The 25,287-nt window shown below is 41.7% G+C and overlaps 1 protein-coding gene across 3 annotated transcripts in view; it reads right to left on the bottom strand.

Moving 5' to 3' along the window:
- Positions 1-12,128: 12,128 nt before the first annotated feature.
- The window catches only part of RAB29 (RAB29, member RAS oncogene family), a 40,256-nt gene continuing 27,097 nt past the window's right edge, over positions 12,129-25,287 (bottom strand). The window contains exon 5 of one of the 3 annotated variants that reach the window (XM_056558032.1): positions 12,129-12,747. In XM_056558032.1, coding sequence (XP_056414007.1) covers positions 12,633-12,747 — 115 coding nt within the window. In that variant the 3' untranslated portion in view covers positions 12,129-12,632. Of the gene's footprint in view, positions 12,748-15,484; positions 17,057-25,287 lie in introns of those variants that run through there. The other 2 variants (XM_056558034.1, XM_056558031.1) reach the window with 2 other exon arrangements.

Raw genomic sequence — 25,287 nt, 5'->3', positions numbered from 1 at the left:
ACAAAATAACATTAATGCTTATGAAGAAATATAAAATCCCATCCCTTCCCCAATATCGTGCCACACCCCTACCCTTTAATTCCCTGGTTGAACTTGATGGACATATGTCTTTTTTCGACCGTACTAACTATGTAACTATATTAGGGCTGCACGAAAACCTAGTGTATTGCTGCAGTACAAGACCTTTCCCCATGAGCCAATCACTGGCTTGACACGTGACACCAATGCGGCCAGTGATTGGCTGTACTAAGAGAGGAAACTCCGGAGCGCACAGAGACGAATCTGCAGGGACCGGGACTAGGTGAGCAGAAGTTTTTTTTTTTTCTCCCTGCGCCCTTAGCTCAGTATTTTTCTAGCAGGGTGCCTCCAGCTGTTGTGAAACTACTACTCCCAGCATGCCCGGACAGCCTTTGCCGGTCTGGGCATGCTAAGAGTTGTAGTTTTGCAACAACTGGAGGCCCCCTGGTTGGGAAACACTGACTTTTAGTATTAGTTTTTACCTGCTCTGGCCGGCCAGCCCGAGCAGATAATCGCATGTTTTCCCGGGGGACCGTATCGCTATATCGCAAAAATCACAATTAGATTGCTTTTGCGATATATCGTGCAGCCCTAATGGATATTGTTCATTGCTATGGATTAATTAATATAAAAAAGAGTGGATTGATATCATGACATCGACATTATGTGACTCTAAGATTAGATTTTGTGCTCTGTGAATAATGTCATGTGACTAATTTGGTCACATGATCGAGCTTGACCAAGAATGTGCAAACATAGAAAAGCTTTAAATGTAACACAGAGTTTCCCTAGCATCCCGCAGCATAATATGGGGTGTCTTCCAACCCTGTGCGCCCATGGGACAATAGGGAGTAATTAACCCCATAAGGACTGAGGGTTTTTCAGTTTTTGCACTTTCGTTTTTTCCTCATCACCTTCTAAAAATAATAACACTTTCAATTTAAATTCCATATAATGGCTTATTTTTTGCGCCACCAATTCTCCTTTGTAATGACATCAGTCATTATACCCAAAAATCTACAGCAAAACTGAAAAATAATAATTGTGCAACAAAATGGAAGAAAGACAACGCAATTTTTTAAATTTTGGGGGCTTCCGTTTATACGTAGTAAATTTTTTGGTAAAAATGCCCCCATTTCTTTATTCTGTAGGTCCTTACGGTTAAAATGATACCCTACTTATATTGGTTTGATTTTGTATTACTTATGAAAATAAAATCATAGCTACATGCAGGAAAATGTATACATTTAAAATTGTCCTCTTCTGACCCCTACAACTTTTTTTTATTTTTCCATGTACGGGGCGGTATGAGGGCTAATTTTTTGCGCCATGATCTGAAGTTTTTAGCGGTACCATTTTGTTTTAATCGGACTTTTTAATCGCTTTTTATTCATTTTTTTATGGTATAAAAAGTGACGAAAAATACGCTATTATGGACTTTTTTTTGCCAGTACGCCATTGACCGTGCAGTTAAATTAACGATATATATTTATAGTTCGGACATATATACGCACGCGGCGATACCACATGTTTTTTTTTTTAATGGGAAAAGGGGGGTGATTCACTTTTAGATTTAGATGAGAATTTTAGATTAGACTTTTAGATGATCACCGCACCTAAAGAGTTAATGCCGGACATCAGCACGATCGGCAATGTCCGGCATTAGCGTGGGTCCTGGTTGCTTATAGCAACCGGGACCCACCGGGTATGATGCGCGCTCAACTCGTGAGCGTGCATTATATCTGGGGATGCGCTTATAAACGTTTATAAATGTCCATTTGCGCCAAGGGGTTAAATTACCTCCCAAAACACTTTTTTTTTGTCCTAGATGTGCAACCCATTGCTCTCCCTGAACTGAGGGACACTGTTTCTTGTGGACCTCTGCCCGTGCAGCTTGGCTGTGAAGGGTATATGCAGCACTTCAACGCTCACCCGTGGAGCCATGACCGGAAGTGCATATGATGCATTTTTTCTATTATTTCTCTTCTCCTATCTGTAGTTTTCAGACATTTAACTTATATTTTACCTTCCTTGACCTCAGGATCCAGGTTATCTTAGTATTTCTTCTCTTTTGCCCCATTTTAAATTATTTACTTTTTTTGGGGGGGTGTGGCTTTAAATTTGGCATCAATGGTGTGTATTTTTTATTTTTTTTGCAAGTACAATAAAACTTTAATGTTTACTTCATCCAATTAAAAATAAAATTCCTTGGTGGAAGAGAGTGGTGACATGTAAAATCGAAGTGGAACGTCAACGCGTTTCGAGCATAAGCTCTTCGCCATGGCGAATGAGCCCCCTTGTCAGGTTTTCTAATAATTCTTTTTATTTTATTTGATAATTTTTATTAATTTTCAGAATACACAACACAAGAAAAATATACTCTGTTCCCGACTTACCAGGCATTCATAATAAAATAAACATACAATATGGAGAAAAAAAAAACAATCTCAAAAGATTTCAGAGAACCATATTGCTAAGTCTACCTGTCGGAAGAATACAGGGCATCAATGTGTGGCAGACAGGCAGAGGGGACATGGAGAGGGACCAGGGAGGGGAAGAAAAGAGAAAGGGGGCAGAAGCAGGGAGGGGAATTAGGATCAGAATCCAAGAGCACCAATGGTGTTATTTAAACCCTGGCCATTTGTTTGCTCTCCCTCTTGCTGGCAAGACGTGTTTATCTTGCTCCTGTTCTGAGAGACTTTGCTATCTAAGCTTTTGCGCTTTCAGGCTTACTGTGTTTTCCTGCTTGTGTATGCAACTTTCTTCCTTCATATGGGAATTATTTTTTTTTTACTTCTTGCTAATTGAATTTTTTTCTTTTCCTTTTTAGATTCCTTATGGAACCTGTAGGTAATTCTGGAGGTGGTAAAGCCACTTCCAAACATAGACATATAACATGCCGGAGATGTGTTAATCCCATTCCAGATGACTACGCCTATGCGGACTGTTATCTTTGTTGGCCGAACCCCATGGATACAGATGAACATACCATCAGGGATGCTGCAGTGTGGGTCCAGGATTCTCTTAAAAGATTAGAGGACAAGATGTCTTCTACCCAGTCTAGGACCAAGAAATCTAGGAAGGATTCTTCCTTGCTCTTGGATGAGGATTTCACTGTAGTGGATGAAGTATACTCTTCTTCTAAACTTGAAGAGGAGTTGTATTCTTCTCGGGCTCTATTTCCCATAGAGAAGGCCCAGAGATTTATTAGAGTAGTTCAGACCGAGGGTCTGACAGGGGATGGAGGCTAAAAGAGCCCTCATGAATAGGGAGTTTAAGAATCCAGAGATACCTGTGTTAGCCAAGAAATCGTTCCTTTATAATCCTTGTGTTTGCCTTTTAATTCTCCTGAGGATGGTGGTGTTGCACCGAAACAAGTTGAGGGGGGCAATTTTCATGCTTTTATTTGTGTCACAGTATCCAGTTATAAAGGGAAAACCATGTTAACTACATTTGATAAACAGTTGGGTCATCCCCTATGTATAATTACATCTGGTACTGTGACCTAGTGGTTTTAACTTATACGTCACTACATTTCATTTTTAACATGGTAGACCGAATCAATTTATCCAATATCTAAAAGAGGATTCATCCTCTTGGATAGAGCCACCAAAGGTAAATTGTGCAGTATCTAAACTAAAGAGGACCATAATACCCGCTGAAGACGGCTCTAATTTGAAGGACCTTATGGACAGGATAGAGATCACTCAAGAGAGCGTACACTATGGCCTCAGGATCTAATATAGTAGCAGCGGCAACTCATGTTGGTAATGGAGCCTTAAAGAGGTGGCTTTCCCAGGTCCTACATGATAGAGACTCTGGAGTGAAGGGAGATTCTTGACAGCTTCAAAAAAGTTAATCTCGCCATGGATTTCTTAGTTGATGCTGCTGTCCAGCAGATTACTTTAGCCTCTACAGCTATGGCCCTTTCTACAGCCTCCCATAAAGCCTTATAGATATCTGCTCTTGGGGGGAGATAACTCCTCTAAATTCCAGCTTTGCAATCTAGAATACGCTACTGGTCGCTTGTTTGGTCCACAGCTTCATGAAAATACGAAGGGACTTTCGGATCGTAAGGGCAAGTCTTTGCCCCAGCCTAAGCCTGTACGAAAGTCATTCACACCTGAATACTCAAAGAAAACAGATTTTTGATAGGTTGCATCTTCCTGTAGGCGGACTTCTCCATTTTTTTCTTTTGGCTTGGGAAGAGTTGTAAAGGACCAGTGGATTCTATCCATAATTTCAAACGGTATTTTCCCCCTCTCCACCAGAGCCCTGGAGAAAGAGTTTTGATTTCTCCTCAGCTAAAAGGGTATTTCAGGAATTTTTTTTATTTGACTATGCTACAGGGGCTGTAAAGTTAGTGTAGTTCATAATATAGTGTCTGTACCTGTGTGTAACAGTTTTCTTCTGTGATTTTCAGCCCACTATTTATTTTTAACAGCTTACAAAATGACTGTTGGCTCGGATTTTTCCCAGCTTGCAATGCGGCAGAGACCTGACTCACTAGTCAGCTGATGACAGGGAGCCTGTCTGCTTCAATGGGTGGGGGGATTGCTTGGTGGGAGAGAGATCAACTGCAACTAATGCAACCCTGATTGAAAACCACAAATTTTTTGTTTCAATGGGTGGGGTAGCTGATGTGTGGGAGGGAGGAAAATGGAATTGTGGGATTTTTAGTCAAAAAAAGATAAGTCAAACAGGAAATACAAGTTCACAAAAAGCAAGCCACAGTGTTTTGGTAATCTCACAACATAGCAATTTAGCCCCAAGACAAGTACAGATCCTTCCTAAGCATGTCCATTACTATCTGGCAGGTACATACTAAAATCCCCTTATGGTGGATAACCCCTTTAAGTTCTCCAAGGAGAGAGAGAAAGAGAGCGAGATACTGGAGGAGTCTATTTCGAATCTTCTTGATTTAAGGGCAGTTGAACCAGTCCCCCCTTCTGGAGGTAGAAAGGGGAGTTTATTCTCCCATTTTTCTAGTTCCCAAGCCTTCGGGTAAGTTCAGGTTTATAAATAGATCTTGGGTATCTCAACCAGTTTATTGTCAAGAAAAAAAAATATAGGATGGAGACTATCCGTACAGTGAAGACTGTTCTTCAGAGAGAAGACTATTTAGCGTCCTTGGATTTAAAGGACTCTTATTTTCATATCCCCATTCATCCATCTTTTTGGAGGTTTCTGAGGATTGCAGTGTGGGTTAAGTGAACCCTCTTGCACCAACAATTCCGAGTTCTGCCATGCGGAATATCAACAGCCCCCTTTGTTTTTATGAAGGTTGTTTCCGTTTCACTAAGAGGATTAAAGGGGTTATCCACCATAAGGTGATTTTAGTACGTACCTGGCAGACAGTAATGGACATGCTTAGAAAGGATCTGCGCTTGTCTTGGGGCTATATGGCTATGTTGTGAGATTACCATAAAACTGTGGCTAGCTTTTTGTTAACTTGTATTTCCTATTTGACTTTTCTTCTTTTGACTACATATCCCACAATTCCATTTTCCTCCCTTCCACACATCAGCCACACCACCCATTGAAACATAAATGAGCTGCATTCATCAAAAGACCTGTGGTTTTCAATCAGGGTTCCTCCAGCTGTTGCATTAGCTGCAGATTGATCCCTCCACCCATTGAAGCAGACAGGCTCCCTGTCATCAGCTGACTAGCGAATCAGGTCTCGGCCACATTGCAAGCTGGGAAAAATCTGAGACAACAGTCATTTTGTATGCTGGTAAAAATAAATAGTGGGGTGAAAATCACAGAAGAAATTGTGAGAAAACCGTCACAGGTACAGACACTATATTATGAACCACACTAACTTTACAGCCCCTGTAGCATTGTCAAATAAGAAACATTCCTGGAATACCCCTTTAAGAGTGATTCCATACCTAGACGACTGGCTGCTAGCTGGCAGAGTCAGAAAGAGTCATACAGAAATAACTCTCAGGCTACTAAACCATCTAGGCTAGATAATCAATTGGGAGAAATCTCATCTTTCCCCCATCCTTTCTTGGATTCACCATCAACACGGTCCAGATGACTCTGTTCCTTTCTCAGGAGAGTAAAGACTGCCAACTAGCAGGAGTCAAGCATATACGCAGACTTTGCTAGGCCTCCATAAGAACTCTAATGAAGGTCTTAGGACTGATGTCCTCTACAATCGATGCTGTTTCATGGGCTTTATGGCACCTGAGACCCCTACGAACAGAAGTTCTCAGTCATTGGAACAAATCTCTCTCCAGCCTAGACACCAAAATGACTTTGTCCTCGTCAGTTCGCCGCTCCCTAGCTTGGTGGACACGCCTGCAAGACGATGCGCAATTAGAGGAGCCAGATTGGATCATACTTACCACAGATGCCTAGGTCATCGGTTGGGGAGCCCACATGCTTCAAAAGACAGTTCAAGGAACTTGGAAGCTGGCAGAAAGGATCCTGTTCATTTATCTGGCTCTATGTCTCTTTGCTCCCTGCTTCAGGGACAAGGCAGTGGAGGTCAGGACCGACAATATAGCGTCAGCGTATTATATCAACAAGCAGGGAGGCACCAGATTGAAACCCCTACTCAAGGAAGTAGACAAGATCATGTCCTGGGCAAAGAACTGGGTATCAAGGATATATGCTGTTCACATAAAAGGGAACCCAGAATACAGTTGCAGACAGTTTGTCCAGAAATCTGGTTATTCCGGGGAATGGTTGCTGGATCCTCTAATTTTTCAACAACTGACCAGGATGTGGGGAACTCCAAAGGTGGACCTTCAGTCTAGCTCAGACATAGGAAACCCTCCGCACTGCAGCTGTGTTGGGCTACATCTACCATGATAGTCCAAAAAAATCTGCAGTGCTGAAGGTTGCCTATACCTGGTCTAGCTTTTGTGTTCCCTCCTGTGCCCATGATCCCGATAGTGTTAAGGAAGATCAAGCAGGATCAGGCCTCGGTAATAGCAATAATGCCATTCTGGCCCAAGAGATCCTGGTTTGCCCAACTCATGTTGATGAGTCGAGGGACATTAGAATTTCTCTCAGACAGAATCTAGTGTCACAAGGAACACAATCTGTCACAAACTCAAATCTTACTATCTGACAGCATGGAGGTTGAGCGCACCATTTTAGTAACCAGGGGCTATTCAAATAGGGTTTAATACACACTTGCCCACTCAAGGAGTGAGGCTACAAATAGATCCTATGCCAGGATCAAAAGAATTTTACAGACTTTGGGGGAGATTTATCAAAACCTGTCCAGAGGAAAACTTGCCCAGTTGCCCATAGCAAGCAATCAGCTTGTTTCTTTCATTTTTCAAAGGTCTTGTTAAAAATGAAAGAAGCGAGCTGATTGGTTGCTATGGGCAACTTTTCCTCTGGACAGGTTTTGATAAATCTCTCCCTTTGTGTGTGTTTAAAGGCATCGATCCCTCAACCCGCCAACCCTGAAATTTTAGAATTTCCTCAGGATGGGTTTGATAAAGGTCTGTCTCCAAGTACGTTGAAAGTACAAATCTCAGCCCTTTCTGCAGTTCTTCAAGAGACTATTAGATATTCCTGAGTTTAAAGCTTTTGTTAGAGCGGTCTCTTGTCTGAGACCTAGGATTTTGAGACCTGTTTCTCTGGGATGTACCCTTAGTTTTAATCAACCGTTTGAACCTATTCAAGAGGTCAGCTTAAAGCTTCTCTCTCTGAAAACAGCTTTCCTTTTAGCAATTACATCAGCTAAGAGAGTGGGTAAACTTCAGGCTCTTTCGGCTAAGGAGCCCTATACAGGTTTTCCTTGAGGACAAGGTCCTTAAAGGTTTCTCCCGACCTTTTTACCAAAATATTCCTCTTTTCAAAACACGAACCAAGTCCTTGCTCTGCCTGCTCTTCCAGAGGATGAAGATCAGCTTCCCAGGAATTTGGATGTTGTTCATTGCCTTAAAGTGTACCTGGATAGAACTACCTTCAGGAAGGATGAGAATTTCTTTATGTTCTAGTAGAGGCAGAAAAGTCTCTACCCCTACCATCTCTAGGTGGATTTGTAACTGTATAAACTTTTGTTACATTTTGGAGGGGTTAGATCCCCCGGCTTTCACTGAAGCCTATCCTACCAGAGCTGTAGGATCTTGGGCTGAGAAATGCTTGGTTCCTATTGGGCAGATTTGTCTGCCACTTGGTTTACTCCAATGACTCTTTTCCGTTACTATAGGATGGAGACTAGGCTTTCTGCCCAACCAAGTTTTGCCAACTCTGTTATTAATTCTGCCAAGCGTTTAGACCCTCCATATGGGGTTTTCTCTTCTTGTTAAATCCCCCTATTGTGCTGCTGAGGGACGCTAGGGAAGATATGAATTGATAATCTGTTTTCCCCTAGTCGCCTCAGCAGCACAAGTCTCCCTCCCTTATTTAGTTTTTACTTTTTAATTTACTCTGTGTTTTGGGAGGTAAGCCCGTTATATGGGCTAAGGGGGAGGGGAATTTAATTACTTAATTCATTAGTAATAATTCCCCATTGTCCCGTGGGCACACAGGGGCAGAAGACACCCCATACTGTGCTGCTGAGGAGACTAAGGGAAATCAGATTATCAATCAAATCATATCTTAGTCAATACTGCATCATGTGATCCACAGCATGTGACAAGATGAGTCACATGATCGGGCTCAGCCCAGGATATGTTGAATATGAGCGCTTTGCAAATTACTTGCGTGGTGTGATTAAGTTGTGCACGTGATTGGGCTGCCCACGTGACTGGGTTGAGCCTGTAATGGGCGTTGATTGCAATTCATGTTGTGAACTGGGTCATGTGACTGGAACATGCTGTAATCTAGCGTACACTGTCGACGCCATTGCACAGGTCATTTGGGGGGACTCTCCTTCACTCGCATCTGTCAGTCATTAGTGTAATTAGTAATGTGTATAAGGAGGACATTTGATTCTAATCCTTTACCCCTGAGGAAGTCACCGATTGGGTGACAGAACACATGGGGCTTCAGTGTGGGCACCCATCCATGATGATTATCTGACTGTTACTTTGCACCTCTGTGTTCTCTATATTAGGACATATTGTACTTTATGCCAGTGGTAAATTTGTGTCGATACTTGCATAAATTTATTGTCGATACTTTAAAAAAATTCCAAAATGTGATGAAAAATTTAGCTTTTTTAACTTTGAAAATCTCTGCTTATAAGGAAAATAGACAAATTATATATTGATTCACATATAAAATATGTCTACTTTATGTTTGCATCATAAAGTTGGGGCTTCTAAGGCTGGGTCCACACTACGTTTTGTCCCATACGGGAGCGCATACGGCAGGGGGGAGCTAAAAGCTCGCGCTCCCGTATGTGACCGTATGCGCTCCCGTATGCCATTCACTTCAATGAGCCGACCGGAGTGAAACGTTCGGTCGGCTCATTTTTGCGCCGTATGCGCTTTTACAACCGGACCTAAAACCGTGGTTGACCACCGTTTTAGGTCCGGTTGTAAAAGCGCATACGGCGCAAAAATGAGCCGACCGAACGTTTCACTCCGGTCGGCTCATTGAAGTGAATGGCATACGGGAGCGCATACGGTCACATACGGGAGCGCAAGCTTTTAGCTCCCTCCTGCCGTATGCGCTCCCGTATGGGACAAAACGTAGTGTGGACCCAGCCTAAGTTCAGCAGCAATTTTCCAAAATCAGAATTTTTTTCAATGACCAGTTCAGTTTTGAAATACCTTCATATTAGAAAAAAAAAAAAAAATGTTCATCTTCACAGACCACTGTTCCAAAAATCTGTCAGACATCTTTGGGGGGGTGGGTTGTAAATGCTCACTGCACCCCTTATTACATTCTGTGAGGGGTGTAGTTTCCAAAACAGGGTCTAGTGTGTGTGTCACATTCTCTCTCCCAATAGCGCTCCTTCTCTGAGCATTATAGTTTGCCTGCAGAGCACTTTACATCCACATTTAGGGTATATTCTTCTGGTGGGCTTTTTTTCCAATTTTTTTTTTCCATTTTCACATCCAACTATAACGGAAATTCATCAAACACCTGTGGGGTGTTATAGGGGTATTCCAGAAAAAAAACTTTTATATCAACTGGATCCAGAAAGTCAAACAGATTTGTAAATTACTTCTATTAAAAAAAAATATTAATCCTTCCAATTATCAGCTGCTGAAGTTGAGTTGTTCTTTTCTGTCTGGCAACAGTGCTCGCTGCTGACATCTCTTCTTGTCTCTGGAACTGCACAGAGTAGAAGCGTTTGCTATGGGGATTTGCTTCTACTCTGGACAGTTCCTGAGACATGTGTCAGAGAGAAAAGGACAACTCAACTACAGCAGCTCAGAAGTACTGAAAGGATTAAGATTTTTTGATAGAAGTAATTTACAAATCTGTTTAACTTTCTGGAGCCAGTTAAAAAAATAAAATTAAATAAAATTCCTGGATAACCCCTTTAAGGCTCACTATACCCCTTGTAACATTCTGTGAGGGGTGTAGTTCCAAAATGGGGGTCACATGTGGGTATTTATTGTTTTGCGTTTATGTCAGAACCACTGTAAAATCAGCCACCCCTGTGCAAATTACCAATTTAAACCTCAAATGTACATGGTATGCTCTCCCTTCTAAGCCATGTTGTTTGCTCGCAGCTCACTTTTCACCCACATATGGGGTAGTTCCGTACTCAGGAGAAATTGCATAACAATTTTTTTTTTCTTCCTTTTACGGCTTGTAAAAATTTAAAGTATGGGGCAACACCAGCATGTTAGTGTAAAATATAAAAAATTTTATTTACACTAACATGCTGATGTAGACCCCAACTTTACCTTTTCATAAGGGGTAAAAAGCCCCCCAAAGTTTGTAGTGCAATTTCTCCCGAGTACAGAAACACCCCATATTTGGCACTAAACTGTTGCCTTGAAATACGACATGGCTCCAAAGGAGAGCACGCCATGCGCATTTGAGCCCTATTTTGGGGATTTGCATTGGCCACCAAAATACCCTACAGCAGAGTTTCCCAAACAGTGTGCCTCCAGCTGTTTCAAAACTCCCAGCATGCCTTGACAGTTAGTGGCTGTCCAGCAATACCATGAGTTGTGTAGGGGTATATGTAGTGTTACTTTTTTTGTGTAGTGTAGTGTTTAGGGTACATTCACACAGGCAGGGGTTTACAGTGAGTTTCTCAGTTTCTCGCTAACCTCCAGCTGTTGCAAAACTACAACTACCAGCATGCACTGACAGACCATACATGCTGGGAGTTATGCAACAGCTGGAGGCACACTGGTTGCGAAACACTGAGTTAAGTAACTGTTGCGCAGCCAGTGTGCCTCCAGCTTTTGCAAAACTAGAACTTCCAGCATGTTCAGTCTCTGTGCATGCTTGGAGTTGTTTTGAAACAGCTGGAGGCACACTGGTTGCGAAACAGTTAGGACACAAACTCTTTCACAACCAGTGTCTCCAGCTGTTTTGCATTGACAGTCGAAGGGCATGCTGAGAGTTGTAGTTTTGCAACAGCTAGAGGCACACTGCTACAACTCCCAGCATGCCCTTTGGTAGTATGTGCAACAGCTGGATGCACAATTCATAGAAAAATGTGCCTCCAGCTGCTGCATAACTACAACCCCCAGCATGCTCAGACTGCCAAAATGCATGCTGGGAGTTGTAGTTGGAACTCCAGCTGTTACAAAACTACAACTCCCAGCATGCCCTTTGGCTGTGCATGCTGAGAGTTGTTGCTAAGCAACAGCAGGAGGTTAACAAGCCTCACCACCTGATGTATCCTGCCACCGGGACCCCTGCCGGACGAGGGAGAGATAGGAGACTCCAGCCAGCCCCGATCGCCGCCCAGCAGGGCAGTGATTGGTCGGTCACTCCTGCTGGGTAAGGGTGAATGGGGCTGTCTCGGACAGCCCCATTCACCCTTTTTTTCCGGGTCACCATAGACCCGACTGACCCAGATCACCGGTCTGACCAGGGGTTTGCACGGGTTGCCTGCCGATAGATAGATATCAGCAGTAAACCCGGTCCGGAATACAGCTACACCCTGGGTCCTCAAGTACTAGGGCGTTGGGGCGTGGGCCTGTATGCCCTGGGTCCCTAAGTGGTTAAATTGTATGTCCATGTAATAATTTTTTTTTGATAATGCCTTGATAAAAGTTCCAAAGGGTTTAGCACAGAGTAAAATTTATTACCTTAAAAAAAAAAAACAAAAAAAAACACATGGATAAAACAAAAAACACAACACATGAGACCCAAGACATGCCATTGTCCAGTGTAAATGAGGATTTAAAGATGCATTAGCATTATACACAGCAGTAGTATAACAGAATAACAAAATTTGACTGAATTCTTAGTACTGCTGATAAACTACCAATATTTACACACAAATATATACAGACTATGTAACAGTATATATGTAGATGGCTTCATACAAATATTAATTCTTCAGTTCATGTTGCATATACATGCACACTATAGTTGAAAGGCAAAGTACAATGTAGTGGGAAAAAAAACCTGAATTCAGGAGAAACCAATAAATACTGCAAAATTATTGTACAAGCAACATGATTCTCTGTGACACAGTTTGAGAACAAGGTTTGATCTAATTAGAAAAAGTCTTCCTGTAGTAAAAATATTACCAAAAACAATCCTGAGTTATGTCAGCAGCAGCCCGACTCAGGCACAGAAATGTCATTTATGTTGATGTATTCCCCCTGTGGTGGGACAGAGGAATGACCAGATTCTCTTGTCTCCATCATTCTCTCAATGAGTACTCTGCAAGATTAACATGATTAAAAGAAACTCATTAAAAAATGGTTTTATAAGTAGCTTTAACTAATGAATCATAATCAGTGAAAGGTTTAATCAAAAAGCCTAAGAAAATCTTTGCAATCATCTTGACATCAGTAAAAATTTTCAAGTTATACAATTTTGGCACTATAAAAAAAATTATACACACATACATTATACACTAAAGTTATTGGCCCCATAAAAAGTCACTGTCCTTTCAACAAAGTTTGCTGGAATCAATAGTAAGGGTGAATATAATAAAACTTAGAAATAAAGGCCTTTTTCTTTGATATTGCAGTTACTTATCCGGTTCCACCCACCCCTTGCTAACTCATCAATTATGCTACAAATAGGTTGACAGACAACACCGATTCATTGAGGGATCAGTTCTTATGATGCCCATGGAAGGAGGGAAGGAATTTCTATTTGCACTTGTAAATGGAGATAATGTCTGCCATCTATCATGACCCCATATCAGACAAGCAACCCTATTTCATAACAGAGGTGAAATTATATTCTGCAGTCAGTCATCCTTAAAAATAATGTTGGAACTTTTGTTTTGTGCCATTTTAAGAGGGTTGCTCGGAGAATATGTGGATCTCTGCAGTTGCTATAGATTTGGCATTGGCAAAAGGGAGAGGGGGGGGGGGGGGGGAGAGAATCAAGGATGTTCTACATAGCTTTCTTCCAAAAACAGTGTAATGCTTGTGGAGTTTTAAAGGGTGTTAAACTCCCTTGAAGGGGATGTCAGTTTTTCTGGGATTAAAATGCTGTTTTGTCACAATTGATGGGTGATTTTCTACACTTTTTTGGTGGGCTTCTCTCTCCACTTTTTGTTTTGTGTGAGTGTAGTTTGGTTAGGAGAGGTGTGACAGAGGGGATGAAGTAGCGACCCTAAGCAGGAGAAGTGGCAAAGAGCAAAAGACACTGGGGGGAATATTCAAAAACTTGCATTATTAGGGCTCTATTTTGCACCTCAAAGAGTGTTAACTGCACCTCATTTTCAGAAGTGTGTTTGGGCTTTTGAAAATTTGGGGCAAAAAGCAAATAATTTAACCCCAAGTATTCTTTGTATTTGCTGTGAAACTTTGTTCGCCAGAAAGTGGTGCTAAACTTTTAAAACTAGTGTTAATAGCACAAAAAGCATAAGCACGCCCTAACTGCACCCCTTTAAAAAAAAAAAAAACAAAAAAAAAAAAAACTGGCTAACAGGACGCTAAATATCTGAATATGTGGCACTAATAGTGTGCACCACATTTTAAGCAAATGTGGCGCAACTAAAGCAAAAAAAATAAAAAATAAAATGTGGTGCTAAATTCTTTGAATATCCCCCCACTGAGCACTAATAAGGCACAGGCTCCCTGAGGTCAGTTAAGTACAACAATTATCTCAATGGCCAGGGAAAATGCATCAGTGCTGAGCATTACTAATCCATGCTCCAGGACCTTCTCTTTAGCTCACTGTAACTTATTTTCTTTTATGTAGGTAAAAGGTGTTTTTTGCCTTTTTCCAATATACGTAGAGTTTAGTAAATTTCTTACAGTTCTTTCTAGGGATGCATCAATATATTGGTGGCGGAAATGTTTAGCCGGTATCGACACCTAGCAGATTGTACGTACTGCTCCTGGCAAAGTCTGCCTGCGTGTTGGCGTCCCCAGGCACTTGTAATCTTCCACTTCTTGGTGCAGGGGAGAACAGAGCATTTGTTTGCTTGTGTCCCAAATGCACTGTCAAAAAGGGAGAAGAGTAATGCAGTACATGTGACCCCATTTTGAAAACTACACCCCTTAAGGTATTTAATAAGGGGTGCAGTGAGCATTTACACCCCACAGGTGTGAGATTTTTTAACAGTCGTCCGTAAAAATGAAAAATTTAATTTTTCATTTGCACAGCCCACTGTTCCAAAGATCTGACAAAGGCCAGTGGGGTATAAATGCTCACTTCACCCCTTATTACATTCCGTGAGGGGTGTAGTTTCCAAAATGGGGTCACATGTGGGGGGGGCCATTGTTCTGGCACCACGGGGGGGGCTTTGTAAACGCACATGACCCCCGACCTCCATTCCAAACAAATTCTCTCTCCAAAAGAACAATGGCGCTCCTTCTCTTCTGAGCATTTTAGTTTGCCCGCAGAGCACTTTACATCCACATATGGGGTTACAAATTTTGGGGGGCATTTTCTCCTATTACCTCTTGTAAAAATGATAAGTTTGGGGGGAAAAAAAAACTGCATATTTTTCATTTACACATCCGACTAACAAAAAGTTGTCAAAAACCAGTGGGGTGTTAAGGCTCACTGTACCCCTTGTTACGTTCCTTGAGGGGTGTAGTTTCCAAAATAGTATGCCACGTGTTTTTTTTTTGCTGTTCTGGCACCATAGGGGCTTCATAAATGCAACATGTCCCCCAAAAACTATATCACAAAAACTCACTCCAAAATCCCATTGTCGCTCCTTCCTTTCTGAGCCATCTACTGCGCCCGCCAAACATTTTACATCCACATGAGGTATTTCCTTACTCAAGAGAAATTGGGTTACAAATTTTTCTTTTTTTTTTTGGGGGGGGGGGGGGGGGGTTTGGGGGATTTCTCTCCTTTTACATGAGTGTAAAAAAAAAAAAATACAGATTTTGAATTTTCTCCTTCACTTTGCTGCTATTCCTGTGAAACACCTAGAGGGTTAACACACTTACTGAATGTCATTTTGAATACTTTGAGAGGTGCAGTTTTTATAATAGGGTCATTTATGGGGTATTTCTAATATGAGGCCCTTCAAATCAACTTCAAAACTGAACTGATCCGTGAAAAAAAGGAAGATTTTTATGCTTATTGTAAAATCTCTCTCTTTCTCGAAGGATCCATTGGGGGACACAGACCATGGGTATATGCTGCTGTCTCTAGGAGGCTTGACACTATGGCAACAAGAAAAGTCTGCTCCTCCCAGCAGGGTATACCCGCCCACAGGCACCTGAGGTAATCAGTTTTAGTCCCAGAGCAATAGGAGAAGACAGACAGATAAAGAGAAAAACCACAAACTGTCCGAGCAACCAGAAGAAAAAGATAACTGAACACACCCTTGGACAGATCTCTGAAATAGGAACACCAGAAAAAGGGTGGGAGTTGTGTCCCCCAAAGGATCCTTCGAGAAAGATTTTACGGCAAGCATAAAAATCGCCTTTTCTCTATCGGCTTCATTGGGGGACACAGACCATGGGACGTGCCAAAGCCGTCCCTTGGGTGGGTAAAGAAATCAGTCAGGCGGACAGCTGGACAACCGCCACCTGCAACGCCTTACGGCCCAGAGGAGCATCAGCTGATGCAAAGGTATGAATCTGGTAGGACCTTGTGAAAGTGTGCAAAGACGACTGTCGTGGACGCTTTACAGAACTGTGAGGCCGAAGCCACGTAGCGGAGTGCCCAGGATGCCCCGAAAAACGGGTGGAATGAGCCAAAACCCTGAAGGGTGGGATTTTCCCCTTGCAGCAATATGCTTCCGAAATAGCAGACCGGATCCACCGAAAAATGGTGGCCGTAGAAGCATGTTGTCCTGTACAACGACCTTCCGGAAAAACAAAAAAAGGGAGTCACACTGCCGAAAGGAAAGAGTATGCAGAGTACAGGGAAATAAACCTTGTCAGAAGGCGCTGTTCAGAACATCAGAAGAATCAGGTGGAAGCCAGATCAAGATGACAGTGCTAGGAAGTGCTATATTTATTTAAAAATACCAAACAGACGCGTTTTGGAGGATCATACTTCCTTCCTCAGAATGGCACACAGTATAGCATTGCAAGGTGCTTTATATACAATATAACAAGGAAGTACAAGTGGTGGGAGGGATCACAATTAAAACAAAATAATGCAATAATAAAAATAAAACAATGAATGAATTATAGGTAGCAGATTATATAGACAAGAAGATACATGCATTTAATAGAAATTGCAATGCGTTTTCACTTAAAAACAAGAGCTATGAAGCAAGGACTAGAGGTCAAAGCAAGCCCGCTCCCGTGCACTGGCAGTACTGCACAAGAGCGAGGCTTGTCATAATTTAAACATAAAAACATAGTATGTTTAAAACTGTCAGGCCACGTGTAGCTCCGATCTAGAGAGAGGCAAAAGCGGAGGAGCTGGTTGCCAGGGACGCTCCGTGGTGGTAAGCGGCGACCACGTGGTGCAGCTGAACCAGAAAAGAGGGGAGTGGAACAACTCTCCTAAAGTAAACAACACGTGTGAATGAATCAGCACAGAGGAGAACGGGGAGAAGCCACGTGACCGCAGGAAACAGCCGACGGCGGTCCTGTGGGAAAATAGAGAGATACAACAAGTTAGATACCAATATGAAACAAAATACATACACAGAGTAGTGTAGATAGTGGTTATTTTAATATATAAGCTTCAAAGTGAATGGGCACATAGTGATCACAGAAGATGTATTGAGGGGTACAGAAAGATACCACAGAAAAATGTACAAAGGAGCTGAATGGGTGAGTGACATACTTATAAAAAAAATATATGAGATAGTAAAATAGTATAAATATAATATGCATTAAAATGCAAATGGTTATTGGAGTGGGAGTAGGTAAATTATAATATAAATTAAAAATAACTGGGTTAAAAAATAATAAGGAAGGTTGAGATTAATTCAATAAAAAATCTATCCAAATTACATGAATAAAAATTACATAGAGAGGTGAACAGATATGCATTAATAATAAAGTGCAAATTGCTTATTTGTAAAAATATAAACTGTATCTAAATAAACTTGCAGATACAGAGTCTATAGACTGATACTAATAATACATGTATAAATATGGCTAAAAAATATGGGTCATATGAATATATATATATCTCAATATTTATAAAAAATAAAAATAGTATTAAATAGTGGTTATATAATCTGATGAAATCCATATTGTGATTCTATAAAAGACGACATCTGTGTAAAAATAATATAAAAAATATATATAAAAATACAATGCATGAAGTAAACAGATAAGCGCATAGAACTCATAAGACACACATATAAGCCATAAAGTTGTGAATAATTATAATGAACTCTCAAATTAGTTTATTTAAACCAAGTGGCATGAGAGTGCAGCTTATAAATCCAGTAATTTTCACGCCTTTTTAATGCAGAGAATCGATGGGGATTATCTTTAGAAATGCCTTCGATTGGGGTGATAGAGAGAACCCCAAAGTCAGAGTTATGCCGCTAAACCAGATGACGTGACACACCATGTTGTAAAAAACCTAATTTAGTATTGCTTCTATGCTTATTGACTATCACGAAGGCATTGTATAGTCCGCCCAACATATTGCAGGCCACAAGTGCACTGTATAAGGTAAATAACTCATGGGTGACAGAAGATGAAAATTCCTTCTTGTTAAGAGATGACTTCACAGCATTTACATCGTGAATTACCACATTTGAAGCTCCCTAATTTCCTAAGGAAGGTGTCACTATTCTGTATTTCCCTTTTTAACCTGCTTGGAGCCAGAATGTTTCTGAGGGTACGATTCCTCCTGAAAGTTACTCACTCCTGGTTTAGAGGGCAAATGAGGCTTGAGAAAGGGGTCCTGTAGCAGGATGTGCCAATGTTTGTTGATGGTTTTTCTGAGGTCTCTATTTTCTTTACAAAAAGTAGTGATAAAATGAATTGACCACTCCTTATTAGAATCAACATTGGGTGGTATATGGTTATTATTACTATTATTAGAGTTACGACTGGGTAACAAACACTCTTGTTGGCTGAGATCACTAGCTCTTGTATAAGCAGATTCAATAAGTCGTTTGGGATACCTTTTGGCCCCAAATCTGGCTTTAAGAATATTACTTTGGTCTTGAAAGTCCGATGTAGAGGAACAGTTACGTCTAATTCTTTTGAATTGTCCGAATGGAATGTTTGTTATCCATTTTTTATAATGTGTGCTCCAAAAGTCAAGATAGCTGTTGCTATCGACTGCCTTGAAAAATGTTTGTTTGCAAAAGACTCGAGTTATTGTGAAAAACAGTCACATCTAAAAACTCAGCAAAATTATTGAAAACAGAATGGCCCTCATTTACTTAGAAAATCGGGTTGTAAGTCTATCTTGCTTTCTTACCCGACTGCTTTTTTCCCCTGGTATTCATTATTATGTCGCGTCCTGTTTGTCGCACTGGGTTTTGTTGGTTTTGGTTTCCAACGCCTCTGAGTTGTCGGGAAAAAAACCCACAACAATTCAACAAATTCGGGTTGGAGACCTTTTTAAATACGTGGGAAAGCTCAGAAATGTCGTTTACACCCCTATTTCGGGTTTGAGAGAATCCACATCGGGTCCGTCGGGAAAAAATGACGCATCGTGTCGCAGACTGGCGCACGATGTCTGCGACATGGCGCAGACAAAGATGCGCCAAAAATACCCGACAAAACAAGTCGGGTTTAGAATAGTAAATGAGGGCCAATGTGTAAAATTGAGACCCCAGTTATTCTCATTAATTAATAAAAATTGATTAAGATCACTAAGACTCCCACTCCAGATTAAAAAAAAAAAAAAAAAAAAAAAAGATATCGTCAATATATCTTTTATAAAAACGACAATTTAAAAAGGGGGTAGAATAAATATTAATTTCAAACAGACCCACAAATAAATTAGCAAAACTTGGTGCCACCTTGGAACCCATAGCGGTGCCCGTATGCTGAGAATATATTTGTCGTTCAAACTCAAAATAGTTGTGGGTTAGTATAAAACGTAGCCCTTTAATGAGAAATTCTTTTTGGGCTTGGGGCATAGAGTCATCCAAGTTGAGCCCAAAAAGAATGTCATTAAAGGGCTAAGTTTTATACTAACCCACAACTATTTTGAGTTTGAACGACAAATATATTCGCAGCATACGGGCACTGCCATGGGTTCCAAGGTGGCACCAAGTTTTGCTAATTTATTTGTGGGTCTGTTTGAAATATTTATTCTACCCCCCTTTTTAAATTGTCGTTTTTATAAAAGATATATTGACGATATCTTTTTTATTTGTAGTGGGAGTCTGATCTTAATCAATTTTTAATATTAATTAATGAGAATAACTGGGGTCTCAATTTTACACATTCTGTTTTCAATAATTATGCAGAGTTTTTAGATGTGACTGTTTTTCACAATAACTCGAGTCTTTTGCAAACAAACATTTTTCAAGGCAGTCGATAGCAACAGCTATCTTGACTTTCGGAGCGCACATTATAAAAAATGGATAACAAACATTCCATTCGGACAATTCAAAAGAATTAGACGTAACTGTTCCTCTACATCAGACTTTCAAGACCAAAGTAATATTCTTAAAGCCAGATTTGGGGCCAAAAGGTATCCCAAACGACTTATTGAATCTGCTTATACAAGAGCTAGTGATCTCAGCCAACAAGAGTGTTTGTTACCCAGTCGTAACTCTAATAATAGTAATAATAACAACCATATACCACCCAATGTCGATTCTAATAAGGAGTGGTCAATTCATTTTATCACTACTTTTTGTAAAGAAAATAGAGACATCAGAAAAATCAACAAACATTGGCACATCCTGCTACAGGACCCCTTTCTCAAGCCTCATTTGCCCTCTAAACCAGGAGTGAGTAACTTTCAGGAGGAATCGTACCCTCAGAAACATTCTGGCTCCAAGCAGGTTAAAAAGTGAAATACAGAATAGTGACACCTTCCTTAGTAAATTAGGGAGCTTCAAATGTGGTAATTCACGATGTAAATGCTGTGAAGTCATCTCTAACAAAAAGTCACCCATGAGTCCTTTCCAATTAAATCATTCTTGAACTGCAACTCGAAATATGTTATTTACCTTATACAGTGCACTTGTGGCCTGCAATATGTTGGGCGGACTATACAATGCCTTCGTGATAGAGTCAATAAGCATAGAAGCAATACTAAATTAGTTTTTATTTTTTACAACATTGTGTCACGTCATCTGGTTGAGCGGCATAACTGACTTTGGGGTTCTCTCTATCACCCCAATTGAAGGCATTTCTAAAGATAATCCCCATCGATTCTCTGCATTAAAAAGACGTGAAAATTACTGGATTTATAAGCTGCACTCACTCATGCCACTTGGTTTAAATGAACTAATTGAGAGTTCATTATAATTATTCACAACTTTATGGCTTATATGTGTGTCTTATGAGTTCTATGCGCTTATCTGTTTACTTCATGCATTGTATTTTTATATATATTTTTTATATTAATATTTTTACACAGATGTCTTTTATAGAATCACAATATGGATTTAATCCGGTTATATAACCACTATTTATTACTAATATTTTTATAAATATTGAGAACATACATACACATATATATAAGATAGATATATATTTTTTTATATAACCCATGTTTTTTTATCTATATTTATACATGTATTATTATTAGTATCTATTCGTCTATAGACTATCTGCATGTTTATTTATTTAGATACAGATTATATTTTATTTTTACAAATGAGCAATTTGCACTTTATTATTAATGCATATCTGTTGACCTCTATGTAATTTTTATTCACGTCATTTGGATTGATTATTTATTGAATTCATCATCATTTTTTAACCCAGTTATTTTAAATTAATTTTATTATGATATTATAAATTACCTACTCCCACTCCAATAACCATTTGCATTTTAATGCATATTTATACTATTTTTACTCAGATTTTTTTTTTATAAGTATGTCACTCACCCATTCAGCTCCTTTGTAGATTTGTCTGTGGTATCTTTCTGTACCCCTCAATACATCTTCTGTTATGATTACTATGTGCCCATTCACTTTGAAGCTTATATATTACAATCACCACTATCTACACTACTCTGTATGTATATTTTGTTTCATATTGGTATATAAATTGTCTCATGTTTCTAACTTTTATCTCTCTATTTTCCCACAGGACCGCCGTCGTCTGTTTGCTGCGGTCACGTGGCTTCTCCCCTGCGCTAATTCATTCACATCATACGCGTTGTTTACTTTAGGAGAGTTGTTCCACTCCTCTTCTCCGATTGGTTCAGCTGCACCACGTGGTCGCCGCTTACCACCACGGCGCGTCCCTGGAAACCAGCTCCTCCGCTTCTGCCTCTCTAGATCGGAGCTGCACGTGGCCTGACAGTTTTAAACATACTATGTTTAGGTTTAAATTATGACAAGCCTCGCTCTCGTGCAGTACTGCCGGTGCACGGGAGCGGGGCTTGCTTTGACCTTTAGTCCTTGCTTCTTAGCTCTTGTTTTTAAGTGAAAACGCATTGCAATTTCTATTAAATGCATATATCTTCTTGTCTATATAATCTGCTACCTATAATTCATTCATTGTTCTATTTTTATTATTGCATTATTTTGTGTTTTTAATTGTGATCCCTCCCATCACTTGTACTTCCTTGTTATATTGTATATAAAACACCTTGCAATGCTATACTGTATGCCATTCTGAGGAAGGAGGTATGATCCTCCGAAACGAGTCTATTTGGTATTTAAATATAGTGCATCCTAGCACTTTCATCTTGATCTGGCTTCCACCTGATTCTTCTGATGTTCTGAACAGCGCCTTCTGACAAGGTTTATTGAAGTTCTCTTCTACCCATTTGTACCTTGGGCCCAGCAGTTTGAACTCAGAGGATCTTTTCATACCCCATAGGGGTTATATGCGCATATTCTACGTGGTCAGGTGAACAGCCATTTTAAAGAGCCCCCCTTTGCCCTAAGTCATTCAGGGACCACGGTATCTTGGGTAATACGCGAGGCGCTGTCCTCTTTTCTTTCGAAAGAAAAGTGTGACTGAGAAACAAGTCCGAACAGCCCTCACCACAACCAAGTGGTGGAGCAAACGCTCCCAGAGATGAGAAGGGGCCGGACAAAAGGACGGTAGGACGATGTCCTCATTGAGGGGAAAAAATCAAAACCATCTCAGGTAAGAAGGACGGACCTGGACGGAAAACAACTTGTCCTGGTATACAACCAGGGAGGGAGAACGGCAGGAGAGAGCTGCTAGCTCTGACCCCTCCTAACAGAGGTAAGAGCAATAAGGAACGCCACCTTCCAGGGAAGGAGGCGAAGAAAATTTTCCCTGAGAGGTTCAAAAGGGGCACCTCGCAGGGCACCCAAGACCAAGTGTAAGTCCCAAGGGAAAGAAGGGGATGATAGGGAGGGGCAGCTTGTGCCACTCCCTGAACCAGGTTCGGACATAACAATTGAACACCAGAGGATATTGAAAAAGAATGGAAAGGGTCGAACCTTTGACCCTTAAGGGAGTTGAAAGCCAAACCTTGGGCCAGCCCCGACTGGAAAGGGAAAGGGGTCGGGGAAGGAAAACCACGACCGGAGAAAAAAAAAAGGCTGAGTTTCACACCAACAAAATAAGACTGCCAGGTATGGTGGTAAATCTTGCAGAGGAAGGCTTGTGTGCCCTCAGCATGGTGCGAACCACATGGGAAGAGAAACCTGAAAGGTCCTCAGAACCGCTGTCTCAACTGCCACGCCGTCCAAAGCAGAGACTGTAAATAGGGGTGGCACAGAAGACCTGAGATAAGAGGTCTAGACGATAGAGAAGGCGCAGCGTTAAGTCGTTCAAGAGCCTGACCATGATGACGTACCACGCCCGCCGGGGCTAAGCTGGGCCACAAGAATGGCGGAAACGCCCTCTGCTGATAGTTTCCTCACGGCCCAGAAAAGAGAGGAAAGGGAGGAAACATAAGGTAGGGCAAAGCCCAACCAATAAAACGGTAAGGTAGGGCAAAGCCCGACCAAGAGAGACGCCCGGAATGAAGATAGCTGAGATGGCCGGAAAACTGAGTTCCGCCCAGAAGGAAATTTCCCAAGAAGCAAGCAAAGAAAGGATTGCCCTAGGCCCTACATGTTGAAGGGGAAAAGGGCTTCTCGGGGGACCAAGGAAAACAGGGGCAGGAAAACGGGCAGGAAGGAGCAGCCCTGAAAAAAAAAAAAAAAAATAAAAAAAAAAAAAAAAAACGGGGGAAACGAAGCCACCATAGAAGGGACCGACAAGACTGTCGAGAGAGAACTATCTTGCAGTCGAGAGACAATGGAGACCTGTCCCACCGGAAGAGAATCACCAGTGAAGAAGTTTGTGATGAAACTGGGCAAAATGGCACTGCCTCCATGGCCACCGCTAACCAACCCAGGACATCCATGCAAAAGCGAATGGAAACTGGAGCAGGGTGCCGAAGTCATCGGACTCTTGATAAGAGAGTCAGCCGATTGGAGCCTAGGCAGAGGGTGCGTCGAACTGGAGCCCCTGGAGAGCGGTTGGACTTGTCCCGATTGACCATCCAACCGAAGTGAGACAAGGTCTGGAGGTTGAGACTAAGACTCTCCAGGATCTGGGCCCTGGCTGGAGCTCTGATCAGGAGGTCGTACTAGTAAGGAATCACGGAAACAACTGTTGTCCATAAAAGGGCTATCACAGGCGCCAGGCCTTTGGTAAAGGTCCGAGGAGAAGTGGTCAGACCGAAATGGAGAGCCACAATAGAAATGACCGTCCGGAACTGCAAAGCGGAGGTACCGCTGATGACCGGGAAACAATGAGATGTGGAGGCATCCTTGATGTCCACCAAGGAACGAAAATTCCCAGGAACGCCAGCACTGAACGGAGAGACTCCATTCGGGATGGGAAAGCAGATGATGCTGGCTGAGATACTCTAGAACCAAGATTAGGTGAACAGAAACGCCTTTCTTGGGGGATCACAAAAAGGTTGGAATAAACCTTGAAAAAGTTCCCCTGAAAGAACCGGGACAATTACTCCCTAGATAAAAAAGGAGCTGGAGCGTGCCCCGAACTGCCTTCGCTAAAGAGAGGAATCGGAGGGTCCAGGAAATAAAAGGCAATCCCATGGAAGGGAAGCAAATTCGATCCTGTATCCGTTGACTACCACATCCCTGACCCAGGAATCCTGATTGTGCGTGGTCCAGGCATCCCAGAAGAGTAAGAGGCGACCAACCACCAGAGAAAGGTCGGCAGGTGGGGGCGACCCTTCAGACCGAGGAAGGCCTACGGGTGCCTGATGGGGCCACAAAACGGCCGGAACGGATAGCTGACCTCCGGGAGGGACAGGTCCGGAAGGAGGGAGCCCTCTTCCTGTGAAGGCGCCCGTCTGGACCCTTTGTTGGTACCAAAGGTCCGCAGAAACGGAAGGAGGACTTACGACGGAAAGCGGTTCCGTGAGACTTATCCAGAGGTAATAAAGAACTCTTTTCCGCCTGTCGCCTGACTTCCTGAAGGCCGCGTCCACATTCCAGGCTTTAAGCCACATGGAGGGACGGTGGCTACCAGGTAGCTTGTGGCAAAGGCAGCACAGTGGCTGCGCATGGAAGCAGAACACAATCTCCAGCTGCGGAGCATCGGAGAGCTAGATTGAATATATCCTCCAGAGGGATGAAGACTACCCTGACAGATGGGAGACCATACTGAAAAGGCCCTTGACTCCCAGGCCGAAGCAAAAGCAGGAAGAACCTGCTGTCTCAAAGGCAAAGTTTGCCAAAGTCTCCACCTTAATGTCCGCTGGATC

Source organism: Hyla sarda, chromosome 2 (assembly GCF_029499605.1).
Source record: "Hyla sarda isolate aHylSar1 chromosome 2, aHylSar1.hap1, whole genome shotgun sequence".
In the NCBI taxonomy this organism is placed as follows: Eukaryota; Metazoa; Chordata; class Amphibia; order Anura; family Hylidae; genus Hyla; species Hyla sarda.
This window is presented reverse-complemented; position numbering and strand designations above follow the sequence as displayed.